The sequence below is a fragment of the Melanaphis sacchari genome, unplaced genomic scaffold (genome assembly GCF_002803265.2).
Source record: "Melanaphis sacchari strain LSU unplaced genomic scaffold, SCAv2.0 Contig2_pilon_pilon, whole genome shotgun sequence".
In the NCBI taxonomy this organism is placed as follows: Eukaryota; Metazoa; Arthropoda; class Insecta; order Hemiptera; family Aphididae; genus Melanaphis; species Melanaphis sacchari.
Genome location: NW_020271173.1, coordinates 2,827,334 through 2,845,877, shown reverse-complemented (window position 1 = coordinate 2,845,877; position 18,544 = coordinate 2,827,334). Strand labels below are relative to the sequence as shown.

Genomic DNA, 18,544 nt, shown 5'->3' with positions numbered 1-18,544 from the left:
ACTTATTTATTAACTCGTTGGTGAGCGAAAAAAAATGTGAACGTTTATCACACCTAGCACTCATAGAGATGACTAAAAATATCATAATTATGCTGTTTTCCGTTCGACTGCAATGTTTTCCAAACGTTTTCCACTATTCACGACGAAAGTTCTTATTACATTTCAAGTATAAATGTATAATCCACCTATAGATAAGTGTATTGAAAATAATAACGTCTGAAATTTGAATATATGCGAGTATTACACATTATTATTACTATTATACCGGTATTCCGATATACATAATACGTGACAGCAATATACGTGTGCTTTAATAATATTATATAAAGTATAGTTGTATTAAAGGTATTAACCGAATTTGACATATAAAAAATAAAAGGAAAAACGTATACTTTACAACTTCCCTACAAGCTATAACTTTTTAAACCTTTATATTTTTATTCTCGGTAGTATATAAGCTGTATATTACACTACTCCGACCGATATTCTATGAACTACAGTACCTATATATATATATTATTATTTTTATTGTCCTGAAATCGAATTTTTAGCCATAAAATTTGTACGAACTAGAAACACGCGTAATTTTATCAAGATGAAGCGACCCAATAATTCGAAAAAATTGAATTTATTATGTATTTTACTTCTTTTTCAGAATGCTGTACGGCAACAAAATAAAAGACTTGCCCGGTGGCGTGTTCCATGGCCTCACTTCGTTGCAACTGTTGTAAGTGTAAAAATAAGAAGAAAAAAATGATACAATACATAATCCAAAAACTATATTACTATATGTTCATGTTGTTATTGTTATTCTGTTTTTCTCAAGGCTTTTGAACGCAAACGAAATATCGTGTATACGAAGAGACGCTTTCAGAGATTTACACAACGTCAATTTGCTGTGAGTAAAAACTGTAGACGGTTTTGTTTATTAATTTTTTTCCTCCTTTTACGACATTGTCTGTAATGAAAAAAAAAGAAACCGAGTCAGGTATACGGCGGACCCAGATTGAATAAAACTAAAATGTAAAGATACACACAGGGTTATATAAATATCTGTATATACGGTATGTACGTATATGGGCTCGGATTACCTGTGAAAACAATCGCTTTCGGATTTCCCGAGCTAAGTTTGAATATTCATGAATACTCCCTTCCGTTCTCACTCTTTCTTTCCATCCGTCTCATCATTCGATATTCAATATGGCTCTCGTTTAAATCCGATACTTGTTTTAAATTAAAATCAACCCGCGGATGTCATCCTATAATTTATACCTATTCCTACTGTATTTTTTAAAAAGATATAATATACTTAATAATTAGGCAAGGATGCTCACCTCACTTTTCTTTAATAATGCAATAATTAAAAATTTGATTTACAAAATTTTTAAATATACTCAAAGACCATATTTTCAAATTCTCAAATTTTTTTTTCATTTAAGTAGCTTGTGGAAAAATGATTATTTAGTGAATTATTTTTCTGAAAATTTTAACGTTTAAGAAAAAAAAAATTAAATGATTATTTTTTGCGTTATTTTACTTCGTTTACTAAGATTAGTTGATCCATGATAATGAATTTAGATTAATATTATAATTGCGAATTGTCAATTTCACGGACGTACTGAAAATCAAACGACCCTTTTTAATTTCCAAATTTTCAGATAAATAACATAAATATTTAATATTGAAATATTGAAAATTGTTTACAGCTCACTATACGATAACAACATAAAGTCCTTGGCAAATGGAACGTTCGATTACATGAGGAGTATCCAAACTCTGTAAGTATAATATATATTTATACACTGTTGATATTTAGTTAATTACTGTTATTATTTCGATTAAATTATTGGTTTACCTACCTATGCATTGTACCGCAATAATATTATTTACAATAAATAAACTTCAAAGTATAATAATTAATAGGTATACATAAAGTTTTAAAGGTGAAACCCAAAATCGCATTTTCAATTCTAATGACTTTATGTCAAATGCATTCCTACCGTTTCAAACGTTTTAAAGATCAATATTTCCTATAAAATATTATATACATAAATAAGTAATACTGATATTTTTAATATAAAATATATCACTCTATGTAGAAAATTAATTCTCAGTAATATGAAATGTAATTATGCTAGCATATTTAATATAAAATAAATGAAATTCACCTTTATTCGAAAATATTAATATCTACTGCCAAGATATATTCATAATCCTACTAAAACGTTAAAACATTCATCTTCGTTAAAAAAAAATAAATAAAATGATCAAATATTTCTGAATTCTAAACGACGCAAAAAATATTATTCTTGTACCAAGGTTTAAAATGCCATTATAGGTACGTACACGAAAAGCTTTCATGAATAAATTTGATTTTCATTAAATTAATTAATGTTAAAACTCTAAACCTACTGAATAAAAAAAATAAATCAGACGCACTCTGTGAAGACATCTAAGACTCTCGTACCCAATACAGTAAAAAGTAACAATCAAAATACCTCGGGTTGTTATTTTTATGTGGCAGTTTTATGCTAATCTGTCTTGGCACCGTGGAAAAAATTAACAGTTGACACTTTGCGGCCTTGATCCAAATTTATGCGATCAAATTTATTTTGACTTTTCTCGCTTGAAAACTCAAAAGAAAAGACTAGCTTAAAACAAAATGAATTTAAAAATGGCCCGGTCCGCATTTCCATATACTTCGTGGTAATATTCGCAAGACGAACCCCGTCCACAATATTCAATATGAATTTTAGACAAAATTTCATATAGACTATAGAGAGTGTATAATAGATTTGAAGACTTGATTGTATATATCCAAAGGAGATTATTCTTTCTACCGGATATTATTTTTCGTCGGCCCGTTTCCTGTTCATAACGAAATGCAGTCGGAATGAATACATATTATAGTTGTGGTATATTATTAGCATTGAAAAACTTTTTGTACGAAAACTTCTTGAAAAATGTCTTTTTCTTTAGTTATAAATAAAAACATCGTGAATTCTACCAGATGTGTCTTCCATTATTATTTCTAGACACAACCCACCATCGCCATTGTTTAGTATTGTTTACTTTGCACTATTTGTCTTAATAGCCATCAAAACAATCATACTTCAAGGGGCCATTAGCCAAAAGGATATACTAGAATTATTATTCCTTCAAATAAATAAACTGAAAAATAAAATATATGAGATTTGATTGTTTATTATTTATTTATTTCAGTCATTTGGGCAGAAATCCATTTAGCTGCGACTGCAACTTGCGTTGGTTATCAGAGTATTTGCATAAAAATCCAATAGAAACATCAGCCGCTCGGTGTGAATCACCAAAGAAGTTACAAAAACGAAGAATAGATGGCTTGAGCAATGACAAATTCAAGTGTAAGTTATCATCCTCATAATAAGTAGTAAAGAATTGTTATCGCGGAATTGTCGTCTAAACCATAATAATAATCTGGAATTTGTTATTTTTCCTACAGATATTAAAATCGATTTTTTATAAAGTAAAAATAAAATTATTGTACGCAAACGCCTTACTAATATCATAAAAATGTTCTAGGAAAATAAAAAGGGTATAAAACGATTTTCGGTTCAAAAATAATGAAGGTATATTGGGCATAAATATAAGATATTTGAAAATGTACCCATGTTTATATTAAATGTGTATACATACAATATATTTCAAAATAGTAATACTTATACGTACATAACTACATACTAACTTGTAAATGTTACAGTACAATAAATTTCATTTTATTCGATATTAATAATTCTCAAGTCTTAACACTCTTAACTTTTTACTATTAAAATTATGTGATATTTATAGAATAATAGTAAAACAACGAGTACCACCTATTGTATAATCAATTACTAAAATTATCTTAAATGTTATATAAAGGTAATTTTATTACTAAAAAAAAAAACCAACATAATTTAAAATTATATAATTGAAAATAAAAATGTAAATTTAATCTAAAGAATATAATTTAAAAAGTATAAGACAGGTAAGAAAATAAGATATTAAAAATATTATAAAAACTAATGCATAATATTTGTTAATGTTTAATAAATTGTTTTTTGAATATTGAGGTCATGGAATTAATATTATAAAACGCCTGTGTTATTTTAATTAAGTTATAAAACGAATTTAAATTAATATATTAAAATCTTTATTACAATATAATGTAGGTAGTATACTATTATATTAATTTGATTTTTAAAAATATAAAACAAATTTAAAATATTTAAATATTATACCAATTACAAAACATGAATAAATCTATTGTTTTCGAATATTATTATTGTTGTTATACATTTGTTCTGTCAAATTTCCACACAAATATTTACTCTGATTTCGTTGACAGGTCTAGATGACATGAAATCTAAAACTACCGATTGTTTCTCGGATGTCCCATGTCCATCAAACTGTTCCTGTGACGGTACGATTGTCGATTGTTCCGGAAGATCGTTAACTGAAATACCAAAAGACATACCAATTTACACCACCGAACTGTAAGTCAATAACAGTTCATTAAAAAATTAATTTAGTTTTAACAATCATTATTTATTTATTTATTTTTTTTTTTTTCTGTAATTTATAAACAAAGACTTATGAATGACAACGAAATCGGAAAAATTAAGTCTGACGGTCTGTTTGGTCGGTTGCCTCATTTACAAAAACTAGAAATGAAAAGAAATATCATTAGTAGCGTTGAAGCGAACGCTTTTGAAGGTGCCATCAAATTATATGAACTGTAAGATTGTCATTTATAATTATAAGTTTTTTTTTTTTTTTCAAATCATTGTCATTAACGTAATGTTTTTATAGAAACTTATCGGAAAATAAGATTCGACAAGTACACAACAAAATGTTCATTGGTCTTCACAATTTAAAAATTTTGTAAGTTGAAAACATTTTAAGTGGAAAAAATACAAGTTGTTTTATATGTTTTTATTTTTTATTTTATTTTTTTTTTATTTTTTGTCTTAGAACTTTGCTAAACAACGAGATAACATGCGTTATGCCTGGATCTTTCGATTATCTACCAGCTCTCCGCACTCTGTAAGCTTTAACCTACTTTGCTTATAATTTTATTTCAATTATAAACTCATTATGTATAAATGTTTTCAGAAACTTACAAATGAACCCTTTCAATTGCAATTGTCATCTAGCTTGGTTTGCCGAATGGCTGAAAAAACACGGACTAATTGCCGGAAGTCCCCGATGCGCCGGACCTGCTCGAGTAATGGACGTCCCTATTCACGATTTACCTTCATACGAATTCAAATGCTCCGGTAATTATTATGAAGTGTATATTCATTGAGCGAAATACATGTAATGTCGGTAGACCGGTTGGAGGTAAAAAATCGCAGAGCCTACCTAATCGTATATTTTCGAATTTACCTTTGCGTGGATGTTTATAAGTTATAACCTTATAACTTATAACCATTAGTGCAGTGTTGTGTGCGCAGATTGTATACACTGTATGCCCGTAAATTATTGAAGTCAGACAGAACAAATTGACCATGAAATTGTTTTCACAAAATCTTAAAGACGAGTACATATACACTGAGTGCTTTCTTCTAGAAACTTGGAGTGGAAATACAAATAATTAATTAAGTTAACAACGATCGTTATTAAATTGCAGGTGACAACGATCAGGGTTGTCTTGGCGACAACTATTGTCCTCCAAAGTGCACATGCATTGGAACCGTAGTCCGCTGTACCAGAGCGAAGTTAGTCGAGATACCAAAAAATATTCCAGTTGAGACTTCAGAATTGTAAGAACTATTTGGAGATTACTATACGCATATCAACAAATGAGTTATCACTATACTAATTTTACTTTCAGATATTTGGACGTAAATGAAATTACTTCAATTAACGTAGATAGACTGAGTCATCTCAAATCTCTTACTAGATTGTAAGTAAAACTTTAAGCTAAATATTTATTGCGTAATAATCATTATTATTCTTTTTATTTAGGGATTTAAGCAATAACCATTTAATAGTTTTATCAAACAATACATTTTCACAATTATCCAAATTATCAACTCTGTAAGTAGCAAAAAAAAAAAAATAATAATAATTTTTAAAGCAATATGTATATTTTAACGTTTATATTAATTTTTCAGACTATTAGGATACAATAAATTGCAATGTCTGGAAAAAAATTCACTGGCTGGCCTTAAATCATTGAGAATCATGTAAGTATTAACTTCAATGTCTTACGAATAAATAGTTTTTGTTTAAATCAAATTATATTTTTTCAGTTCATTACATGGAAATAATATCTCATTGATACCGGATGGCACATTTTCCGGCCTAGACTCGATTACTCATTTGTAAGTACAACCTTTAATATTCAATCTCTAAATTATCAATAAGTAGCACAGATACATAAAAGATTTCTGTGGTATATAGTATTGTTTTTTCATACGTATAATTACTTACTTATTAAAACAAAATATTGAAAAATTTGTTACCTATACGTTTCTAATATCTTACAATATAGTAAAATATGAATCGAAGATTTTTAATATATTTTTTATCGAACAAATTTTTAATTATGTATCTACTTCGTATTGTTTATTTATTTACTTGAAATCAACTATTGATAACTTAAACAAAATGTCGAAAAAATGTTACTTACTCGTATATCATATATCTTATAATATAATACAGGAGTCGCTAATACTTTTAATTTATTCAAGTCTGCATTGATAACATATTCGTGTTTTCATCTCGATACTTTCCTGACGCACTTTTTTAATTTTTAACAAATGCGACACAACTGACGATAATATCAAAAAATAAATAAAATTACATTTTTATATCAGAAATTTAATATGTTATGCACTATAGTAGTGAAATAAAATAAATTTTTCGTCAAACTTTATTTCTTGTAGAAATTAATAAAAAAACATGCTAATGAATTAACTTAATAACCCTAATAATGAATGTTCTTGTAATTTTGCAGAGGTATCGGCTCCAACCCACTGTACTGCGATTGTGGTTTACAATGGCTAGCGGAATGGATAAAAAAAGATTTTATCGAGTCAGGTATAGCCAGATGTGCAGAACCTAGTTCCATGAAGGACAAACTTCTCCTGTCTACGCCAGTGTCAAGTTTTGTTTGTAAAGGTCAGTAAAACGAGCTTTTCTTTTTATATGAAATCACCTACTAATAAAATGCGTTTATATATTTCACAGAACCGATTGGCAAAGACATCCTGTCCAAGTGTAACACGTGCTTCACCAACCCTTGTTCGAACGAAGGCTTCTGTGAGCCTTTACCAGAAAGACAGTACAAGTGCAGATGCAACCCCGGATACCACGGTAAACATTGTGAAAACATGATTGACGCATGTTACGGTAATCCATGCAGAAACTCGGGGACTTGCAAGTTGCTTGAAGAAGGCAGATTCAGGTAAGTGCTAATTATACTAAGCATTTCTATATTTTGTATTATTATTCTCAGCCTACATTTTGCAGTGTAACCGTGATAAACTTTTAATTTTTAAATGAATAATTTAGAATATTTTTTATGAACATTTCAATATTTAAAAAATAATTTTTATAAATTAATAAGAACTTTTGTTTAATATTCGATAGTAATTATATTATAAATCTTTATTTTCTAAAAGAAATATTTCGAAAATAACTAATATTTGGAATGCACGATTAAGTATTTAAATTTCAACTAATAGGTTTTCACTGCTAAATTAATCACTTTAATATAAAATACATATAATATACTTAGTATTTCTCTGTGTAGTTGCCAATGCGCATCTGGTTTTACCGGAGACCGTTGTGAAACAAATATCGACGACTGTTTAACCAACAAATGTGAAAACAATTCTACTTGCGTCGACCTGATTCAAGCGTATGAATGTCGTTGTCTACCCGGATACACAGGTACGAATAATTTTTTTATTAAATTATTAAAAATTTTAAATTAAATCTCTGTGTGCTTACTTAACGTTTAATATTATTATTACACCGTAGGTGATTATTGTCAAACAAAAATACAGTTCTGTTCCAAAGATTTCAATCCATGTCACAACGGAGCCAAGTGTATCGATCACATTACGCATTACGCTTGTGAATGTCCACTCGGGTTTTCGGGTGACAATTGCACAATAAACAACGACGACTGCCAAAATCACATGTGCCAGGTGAGACGAAACAACTATATTATTATTTATTGATATTATTTATTTATTTTTTTTTTTTTTTGCAATTAAATTGAATTATGGTTTTATTTTCTTGTTCTTAGAACGGTGGTCTGTGCGTGGACGGCATTAACGACTATACATGTAAATGTGTTGGAGAATATACCGGTAAGTTCTGCGACATTTCTCCGATTGTCGCACTCATGTACCCACAGACTTCACCCTGTCAACATCACGAATGCAAAAATGGAATATGTTATCAACCGAACGGTTCTACGAACGACTACTTATGTAAATGCGCACCGGGATATTCAGGTACTTGTCCACACGTGTTCATTGTTGTTTGTGTAGTATTCTGTATGACACATTTTCTCACGTCTTTTTATTTATAGGCAAACGGTGCGAATATCTAACCAGCTTGAGTTTTATACATAATACTTCATTCGTTGAATTAGAACCTTTGAGAACCAAACCCGAAGCCAACGTGACTGTTGTGTTTACGACAACGCAAGAAAATGGAATTTTGTTGTACGACGGCCATTCTGAACACTTGGCCGTTGAATTATTCAACGGGCGTATCAGAGTCAGTTACGACGTCGGAAATTATCCCGTTTCAACCATGTACAGGTTAGTATTTCACTCAAAATTCTCTAAGTTTTTCAGATCACTTAAGACCATATATGTTTCTAGTTTTGAAATGGTCGCAGACGGCAAACAACACATGGTCGAGCTGTTGTCGATCAGAAAAAATTTCACACTAAGAGTTGACGGAGGCGTGGCCAGATCTATAATCAACGAGGGATCCAGAGATTACCTAAGACTCACCTCTCCGTTGTTCATAGGTGGTATTCCCCCAGATCCCGGTGCCGAAGCATTTAATCATTTTCATTTAAGAAATTTGACCAGTTTCATTGGTGAGTAATTTTTAGACACGATTTCGCAGAGTGGCACAAACGTAAACGCGAACAATACAGTATCATAATAATAAATTATATTCGTTCCAGGTTGCATGAAAGAGCTTTGGGTGAACCACAAACTAGTAGACTTTATGAACGCAGCGCGTCAACAAAAAGTGACGCCCGGCTGTTCGCTGCTCCAGGACGAAGAACAGATGGTTGAAGAAGAAGGGGTGAAGTCGACGGGTGTTGTCGAACAAGAACAAAGCTCGACCATGGTTGACGAAGAACAGATGGAACCACAAGAAGGTCCTATTGAAGAAGACGAAGACGACGAGGACGATGAAGATGAGGACGAAGACGAAGACCCTTGCTACAATAACCAGTGCCATAAGGGCAGCAAGTGCGAGCCCAAAGGGATCAAAGAATACACTTGCAAGTGCCAACCCGGTTGGTCGGGCAAATACTGTACGCAAGGTAAGACTTCGTCTCGATTATTAAACAAACGCGCGAACTCCATCGTCGGTGCTGTAGGTGTTATCAGAGATTTAAATAATTACTTTCCAACGCGTATTTATCTCCATACTGTATTGGATAAAATAACATTTAAAAACACCAATTAAATACGATCCGGACGACTATTTAACGTATGGTCTTAAAGTCCACTACGAATTACCTCGAGATAAATAATAGTATTTATCGGATAAACTTTGTCCCTCCCTCCCTCAAGAGTTTCAAACCGAGTGCGTCCGCCTATAGACTGTGGGTTTTTACTTGCTTATTTTACGCGTAGCTACGCGTCGGAGTGCGGCAGCCTGGATAATATAATATCATAATCGTACGAGCAAATAGCCCAAATAATTATACGTCCCCTCCCCCATAATACTTTCTAAAAATGCGTTACGTGCTTGATTCACGGTGTATACTAAATTTTGAATTCGGAAGACTCGGCAGACTTGACGTTTGGGCGGACCTAGGCCTCCTACCCCCCCCCTACTACCCCCTCCCCCCGTTGAAGCCAATGATCGTACGCGATCTAATGACGGCGACACATTGTCACGCGTTTTTGCAGGTCCCACGTGCAAAAAGGTCCAGGTGCGAGAGTACTACACGGAGAACAACTGCCGGTCGAGGAAACCGCTGAAGATGGCCAAGTGCGAGGGCGGCTGCGGGACGAGCTGCTGCCGGGCGCGCAAGACCAAGAAGCGGAAGGTCCGGTTGATATGCAACGACGGCACGCGGTACACCAAAGACATCGAGATCATACGCAAGTGCGCGTGCGCCAAAAAATGCTATTGACTACCAGGCCCCTCCACAGCACCGCTGCCGCCGTCACCGCCGTCACCGCCGTCACCGCCAACGCCGCGCACCGTCGTCGTGCTGCCCCACGTCTCCCGCGGGGCGGCCGTCGCCGACGCCAACCGCCGGCCGCGGCGCACCGGACACCACCGCCAACAGCCGACGCACCGTCCACAGCGTAGCGCGTGGACCGAAGACGCGTTCGCGTACGTCACCGCGTACGCCGCCGTCTCCGTCACCGTCGAACTGTTGATCGTCTTCATCTGGTCGGTCAGCGTTTGTATATATCTTCTTCTGCCGTAACCAACCCCTGCACCTTAGTATTATTATTATTACTATTATTATTATTATTATTATTATTATTATTGTCGTCGTTGTCATTGCTATAAAATATAATAATATTATCATTACATATTTTTATCGTAAAATGACGTTGTACCGTCGACCATAATATATTATACCACGTAATATTTTCATTAAACCTATACACACTACAAGTTACAGCCGCCGCGTTGTCGCCCACCACCCCGTCGTAACTTTCGTCGTCTAGACTGGTTTTCTTTTCATTTTTTCAATTATTGCTCTCACTATTATTTTTATTATTATTATTATTATTATTTAAGTAATTGCCTACTAATTATTATTAAAAATATATTTTTATTTACGTATAAAACATATAATATTATATTATTATTACCATTTTTTTTTTTTATATTTTACGTAATTTATTAACGATGTATTATTACTATATATACTTAAAATTAACCGCCGTCTCTTTCGTTTCGACAACGAGAATATCATTATTACAATAATATATTATGATAGTATACTATATTAATATTATTTAAACGATAATAGTTTTTTTTTTCGGTACGACGATCTCCGTAAATTTGTGTGCACTCTAGATAGGTACCTACGTGTTCTGTGTTTGCACTAGATAATATAAAAGTCTGTTCTGTACCTATTAATATTATAATATTCTCGCTTTATGTACCTAATATAATAATTATGTGAAGCAAATACCATTCAACGTCAAAAGTCAAAACACACACTTTCTTCCCCCTCTCTCTCACTCAATCTCTCAATTTTTGTGCACTCATTACGTGAAACTTTTATTATCACGGTATACCCACCCTGCAGCTGTATCTATATTATATTTTATGTTGTATTATATATTATATTATTGTGTAGTCGAAATTCAGTAGTGTTTATAGTCGTTAATAATAATAATCGAGAAATAATAATATTATTATGTCTTAAGAATCCTGTTTCTCAGTGTAAATATTTTTTTATAGAACATATATATATTCATAATATGTATTCTCTGGTGCATTGGTTAAAGCAAGAAGAAATTTATATACAATAATAATATCATATATATATTTATATATATATATATATAGCGCGTGTGAACGTTTCCGGAGCAGAAAAGCACATTCTTTTTTTATATTATGTGCGGAGGGGCCTTTTTCAATGTTTTTCCATTTTATTTTTATACATCATCTTTTGTATAGTGTACAAGTGTAGAGTTCGTTAAAAATATATATATATATATATATATATTAAATAAAAAGTTTTAAAATATTAAAAAAAAAAATTATTTATATAAATTGAATGACCGTTATTGTGTTTGATCGCATTTGGTTCTGTTTTGTGTAACAATATTGATATAATACTTTTTCCCTTCGTGTATGAAAAATATTAATATATAATAATATATATATAATATCTATTATTATATAAATACTTTATGTAAATATACGGGTGTTAATTGTTTTTTTTTTCGGTCAAATCGGAATTGAATGTATCGAACATTATGTAAGAAAATGAAATTGTGTTTACTGTTTAGTATGTATAACTGTATTAGTAAATAGTTGATGCTTATTAAAGTATAAAAAATCATATTCACGGCCCGTATCGCATAGTAAATTATCAAAATTACTCATTGAATAAAATATATGAACGCACATAATCATAAGACGATTCAATTTCGGAAAAAACCAATACCTAATTATGATGTTCGTATTTGTTTTAATTTTCATCGCGTAATATTTTATATATTTTCACTAAATTTGTATACTTTACCACCACCGCTGAGAAAAAAAATGTATTTAATTAATCTATACTACGAACAACCACCATTTACATTATTTGGTCTCCAATTACCCGAACGAACTAGACGTATATTATAACCACCTATTTATTTATCATAAGACTTGAATACTTTATTTTTTTATGTAAAACTTTTAAGTTAATTTTATTTGGTATAATAATTTTAATTTTGTGTTTCGAATAAGTTATATTTTTTAAACAGAATGGTTTATTAACGATTTTCCGACTTATAAAATATAGCGTTATGTATATATTATTTATTCATTAGTTAAAAATATAATAATATTAATATCAATAATTGTATAAAACTGCACGTCATGAAAATCAAAAGTTAAATAACCCCACCATTATTAGCATTATTAGCCGTTTTTCACTTTCTACATTTATGACAAATTCCAAAATAATATTATCTCAGTACCTATACTTTCTATAAAAGATCATAATGATTACCACAATTACTACATGTTACTAATTCTACTATGACTATTACTACTACAGTACTACCTATTACTACTACTACTACTATTACTACTACATGTTACTAATTCTACAAGAACTATTACTATTACCATTACTACTACAGTACTACCTATTACCAATACTACTACCACTTCCACTACCACTTCTACTAGCTACTACTATAATACTATTTATGATAGTTGCTTTATAGAGTAATATAATATAATGCTATGTTATAAATTTAAGCTCCAAATAATATAAACACTATTGTATTTTACATTGACTTTATTGATGTTTTTAAATTAATATAAAATAAAACATGTTTCAAAAATCCAAGTGAAAAAAAAATAAAAAATGTATATAATATACCTTTAACTTGTGTACATATTATAATTTTTATTGTTTTTCAAACGTATAACTATATACGATATACCTATCTTTATGTTATCATGCTATGCATGAATAAGAATAAACCCTAGGGCCATAGAAAGTTATTGAGTTTTGAGTGTTATGACTAATGAGTAATATGACTATTCGGAGTTTGTGATATTGAAGAAATTACGAAAAAAAAACGTTGAAATGTTAATAATTACTAACTATAAATTAAATATATCTACGTAAGTATTGTGCCATTATCACTTGTGAGTACTGAGTAGGTACATAATAAAAAGGTACTTACGTTAATAACAAGGAAAAATTGATTGAACTATATTTTATTTATGTTGGTATGTAGGCATGCCTTAAAGCTCCCTCAGTAATTTTTTTGTAAATTAATAATTTATATGTAGTGAATATGACATTTTTATTTCTTTAATTCTTAGGTTTCAAACACTTAATACACAATGACATGTACAGACGTGTTATGTGAACTAAAGCTGTTATCGTCGTTAATGACCTTTTTATTTAAATTATAAAAATAAAACGCATTGAAAAAAGTAATCAATGCACCGTAAACGAAAACTGGAAAATATATAACAAAATCGATAGAACACTCAAAACGAGATGATACGCCTTATCTGTGGTGCACCGGAACGTTTTTTTTTTTTTTTTTAGAAAAAAAATACTTACAATCTGTATAAAATAAGCTTATTAGCTATTACTATGTGACTCGAGATAAGTTAAGTAAATTATATCCATTGACCTATTGTCACTACTTCAGAAAGGAGCTAAAACTATAATAGTATTCAAACAAGAAAAGAAGACGGATCTGCCTATATATTACTAAGGATAGTTAATAACATACTTTTATACTACCTGTATTTTTTGAGCCATACATCATTTTCAAATCAGCGCCAATTATCGTTTGCGCATCGTCCGTTTTACCTCTACCAAATTATCACACATCAATTGCGCATCAACATGCTGAACAATTGTATAAAAAATAATTTTCGATTGAAAATATAATGATTTTCATAAATCATAATATATGTAATAAATAGATACAAATAATTAAAAACAAATTGAATTGTAGTTATGATCGTACAAATAATGCACATATTGGAATGAACACTTTTGTTGGCACATTACAGTCGTTAATTATAAAATACAAAATATACATTAGTTCGAGTAAAAATGAATTGAAAATAATAAAATTTCGGACACATAGGTAAATATATGATCTCGCAAGTTTTCAGTGTTTTTCTTTCCGTATAAAAATACTTTTGGAAAATTATTCCAGCTTTTTCACGATTTGAATTGACTCATTTCAAATGAGCATATACTTACATTTACTCAAAACTCAAAAGTTAAAATTACAGTATGATTATATAATGTTCACATATGGTATGTCATGTAAGTCGGTACGTCTCGACGGTGTCTCGCGCGTTTTATTATCCAATAATCTAACTATCTCGTTTGATATACTTATGCGATAAAAATCGATTAGTCAACCGTACATCTTAGTTGTGTTATTGCTAACTGATTACGCCCATACAATATTATTACAATATTACCTATTATAGGTATATTTTAAAACAGAAATATCTGTACAATATTTGAAAATTGGATGTTACGAGAGTAAATTTAGAGATGTACGAATTTTGTGCACTTTTGGATGTACACCTTTCTTTAAATTCTATTGTTAAATAATATTGATGTAGAAATCATGTAAGACCTTTTAAACGGCTGATGCGCAAATGACGTAGGTATAATCCAAAACTCAAACGATGCGCAATTGTTTTACAAAAAAGACCAAAATTAAAAATAACAATGCTCAAACGATAACCGGCGATTTTTTTGTTATTATAAATTATTTCTAAATTCGGTAGGTCGAATAAATTGTTACCAAAACGTTTGCATCAACTGATTAGTAACCAATACGTGCCGCAAAATAAGTAGGTACCTACTATGAATAAGTAACATAACGTGCTAAAGCGTTAGGCTCAGTCCCATACTCATATAATTATGATTTGTGACTGTTATGAGACTTCAGTGTTAAAATATTTTAGATTCTCTTGCCCCGTACACAGATACGAATAGGACGTAGCTTAACTCCTTATTGAAAATTATCCTCCCAAATAGTTTAATCAACAACCGCTGTTTTATTCCTTAATTATAATTAAATGTTATAAATTTATAATACATTATACAAGTGAAGTATATCAATGTACCTAAGAAATAATGAACGTTTGCAGAATTTTTCTGGGAAGAGTCAAAGATAATATAAAAAATAAATGGGGATTTTTTTGTAAAAAAAAACTATTAACTTTGATATATCATTTACAGTTTTTATTATGGATATAGATCTAAAATGTACACATTTTATACATTCATACATTCTTTTTAGTCAAATGTTTTTTTTTCATTTTTAATTGTTATTACATTATATTCTCACAATTAGAATTATTAATAATTATTATTATTTATTACAATAGGTAGGTACCATACATTTTATTTGCCTATACTAAATTAGTACAATCGTGTTCCGTAAAGTATATTGTAAAGTTTAGGATGTTTAGATAAACTGATTAACCTATTTGTACTAGAATTTTAGAGAAGAGAATGGGCAACGTGTCTTTTTTTAGTTTATAATATTAATAAGAATGGATTAGGGCTAAGTAAATAGAATACATCGAGATCTGTATAAATACTGAATATGTCTAAAAATCCATGTAAATTAGATGCCTATATTTATGATAAAATAAACTCAAAAGGTAAACATTTTTAACCAATTTTCCACAAACTACATTTTAAGGGTATTCATTTGAAAATTTGGGACGATAATCATAACCAAGCCACCCACTCTAAAAAATAAAAATTGTCTTACTATCGTGAATTAAACTGTATTTTTTTGTTATCTAAATAATTTGATTTCAAATAAATATAAAATTAATTTTTAATCTGAAGATAGCTATTTAGCATATTATTAAATTAAAGTGTGAATCGTCGAAAAACTGTGCATCAGGTGCGCACAGGGTGAGCAGAATATGCATCTATATCTATACAAAATGTTATACATGGGAACTATTTTAAATTTTTGATCTAATTACAAATATTATTTTCAATTATGGGTAAAATGCATAACAAAATAGGAAATCATTCTATTGTACAGTAATAGAGTAGATGTCAAGTACGAAGAGTACACTTGTACTATATTACTTCGTCAATAATCACTAGTCTAGTTAATAATATTTATTTTATTTTATATTCAAAATACGTATTCGAATGTTTTTTTCTTAATAATTAGAATATTGGATATTATTAATAAAAAAAAAAAAAAAAAAAATGAGATAAAATAAATGTAATTGAATAATTTAGACTATTCGCCTGTAATGAATCTATTAAAATAATTTGAATCCAATGAAAAACCATTATGAGTGGAGACGATTTATTATTTTTGTAACCATGGATACTAAATAATTATTTTAATAGTAATATAAATTTAAAATTAAAGATGTTCATGTTTCCCAATTATTTTAAAAACGTTTACTTTTGACTACTATTTTTCACGAGTAATTAAATTCATGAGTACCTACATGTAAAAATTAAAATTCACAAATTCAAACATCGAATTTAAAATTTACGCGAATCTATGAATTTTTTCACGTAAATTTTTTTTTATTAATAACATGCGTTTATTATTACACTTAGAACTTTATTTTAAATTAATTTAATACATTCCAATGGTTCAAGTTTCAAACAGCGGTGGCCGGTGATCGGTAATCAGTTACCTATTCATTTTGAACCCAAAGCATTTGATCCGCCTATTCTGTATATCCGTACGATAATATTACTTATCATGAAATATTTATTTTTAGACTAGTAAACGCAAATATTTTTAGTTCTTAGTTTTTTACTACAATTATTAACATTTTATATTTTATACGTTATATTATAATTTAATACATTTAATAAATATTATGTTTTAAATACACTTGAAATAAATATCTATGATTTACCAATAATTACACGTGAACAAAAAACACGCAATAACATATATCTTAATTCACGATCAAATTCGAGAATTCTACTTTTCAGTTTTAACCAACTTAAACTTAACCTTAAGTACAAACTAAATCTAATTTGTTACAAGTAACGTCTTTCGAAGATAATAATTGAAAATTTTTCTGGAAAAATAAAGTCAACTTAGCTCTGTGGTTCAAACCAGTAGAGACCGAAACGATCATCCAGTCCGTAGTCCGGCAGGCTCGGTGCAACAAAACTAAAACGTAGAATACGAAAATCGTATTTGGTAGTGCCATCTGGGGGCGTATATAATTTGTTAACAGTTTTGGTGGTTTTATGAGCATTCGCGTTAGTTGACCTAATTGACCGCTGTAAACAGCTGTTACATTGTTACAATCATCCGGATTGATTTATAATAATTATAAATAACTAAATTATTGTCTATTGACAATATTCACAATTTACAATGGAATATTAAATTTATAATATCGTAAGGTCTGATTTGTAAATATTCACGATACTAAGTCAAGCTTGCCTTAAAAATAAATGGTGCACTTGATTATAAATTAAGTACCTGCTATCAGAGCATTTCGAATTTTAGTAATTTTTTATTTTTATTTTAAAAACCCAAATAACTTAATTTAATATTATACTTATACATGTACGACATATTTTCCATGGTCATTGTTGAGATGTATAAATTACTCACTAAGTATAAAGCAAAAAATTATTGCCATACTGGTCAGATACAATAACTGTCGAATCGTGACAAAAGGATCCACTAATGATATTTGCATAGGTATATTATTATACAAATAAAATATAAATGATTGTTATACGTTTTTGAATTTACTTGATCATAATAATAATAAAAAAAATATGGTGTTAATTTTCTTTTTGATAATAATTCAAAAAGATTTTAATAATCTTATTTAAACAAAATAAAATAAATTAAGACATTTTTTATGTAACTCTTATTCACTCTTTTTACATACTCAAAATTGAAAAACAATAAAATATGGCTTATAAATAGTTTAAATAATACAACTGTGAAGCCGTCTTAAAAACAGTAGATTACTAAAAAATAAAAATTTCATATATAAGTTATAAAAAACAAAGTACATTAAAAAAACGTAATTAATAATTTAAATACAAAATAATATGAAATTCAACCATAATAAATTTCAGAAATAGGAACTA

The 18,544-nt window shown here is 29.7% G+C and overlaps 1 protein-coding gene across 1 annotated transcript in view; it reads left to right on the top strand.

Annotated features, from left to right (window-relative positions):
* Positions 1 to 10,757, top strand: part of LOC112595773 (protein slit) — a 119,910-nt gene extending 109,153 nt beyond the window's left edge. Inside the window, exons 11-33 of the mRNA XM_025341087.1 lie at positions 656 to 727; positions 827 to 898; positions 1,707 to 1,778; positions 3,223 to 3,380; positions 4,364 to 4,511; positions 4,607 to 4,753; positions 4,828 to 4,899; positions 4,990 to 5,061; positions 5,131 to 5,294; positions 5,648 to 5,780; positions 5,852 to 5,923; positions 5,986 to 6,057; positions 6,135 to 6,206; positions 6,273 to 6,344; positions 6,980 to 7,143; positions 7,213 to 7,429; positions 7,778 to 7,917; positions 8,008 to 8,177; positions 8,279 to 8,489; positions 8,567 to 8,801; positions 8,865 to 9,088; positions 9,179 to 9,547; positions 10,143 to 10,757. Coding sequence (XP_025196872.1) covers positions 656 to 727; positions 827 to 898; positions 1,707 to 1,778; positions 3,223 to 3,380; positions 4,364 to 4,511; positions 4,607 to 4,753; positions 4,828 to 4,899; positions 4,990 to 5,061; positions 5,131 to 5,294; positions 5,648 to 5,780; positions 5,852 to 5,923; positions 5,986 to 6,057; positions 6,135 to 6,206; positions 6,273 to 6,344; positions 6,980 to 7,143; positions 7,213 to 7,429; positions 7,778 to 7,917; positions 8,008 to 8,177; positions 8,279 to 8,489; positions 8,567 to 8,801; positions 8,865 to 9,088; positions 9,179 to 9,547; positions 10,143 to 10,369 — 3,355 coding nt within the window. The 3' untranslated portion in view covers positions 10,370 to 10,757. The remainder of the gene's footprint in view (positions 1 to 655; positions 728 to 826; positions 899 to 1,706; positions 1,779 to 3,222; positions 3,381 to 4,363; positions 4,512 to 4,606; positions 4,754 to 4,827; positions 4,900 to 4,989; positions 5,062 to 5,130; positions 5,295 to 5,647; positions 5,781 to 5,851; positions 5,924 to 5,985; positions 6,058 to 6,134; positions 6,207 to 6,272; positions 6,345 to 6,979; positions 7,144 to 7,212; positions 7,430 to 7,777; positions 7,918 to 8,007; positions 8,178 to 8,278; positions 8,490 to 8,566; positions 8,802 to 8,864; positions 9,089 to 9,178; positions 9,548 to 10,142) is intronic.
* Positions 10,758 to 18,544: the final 7,787 nt, after the last annotated feature.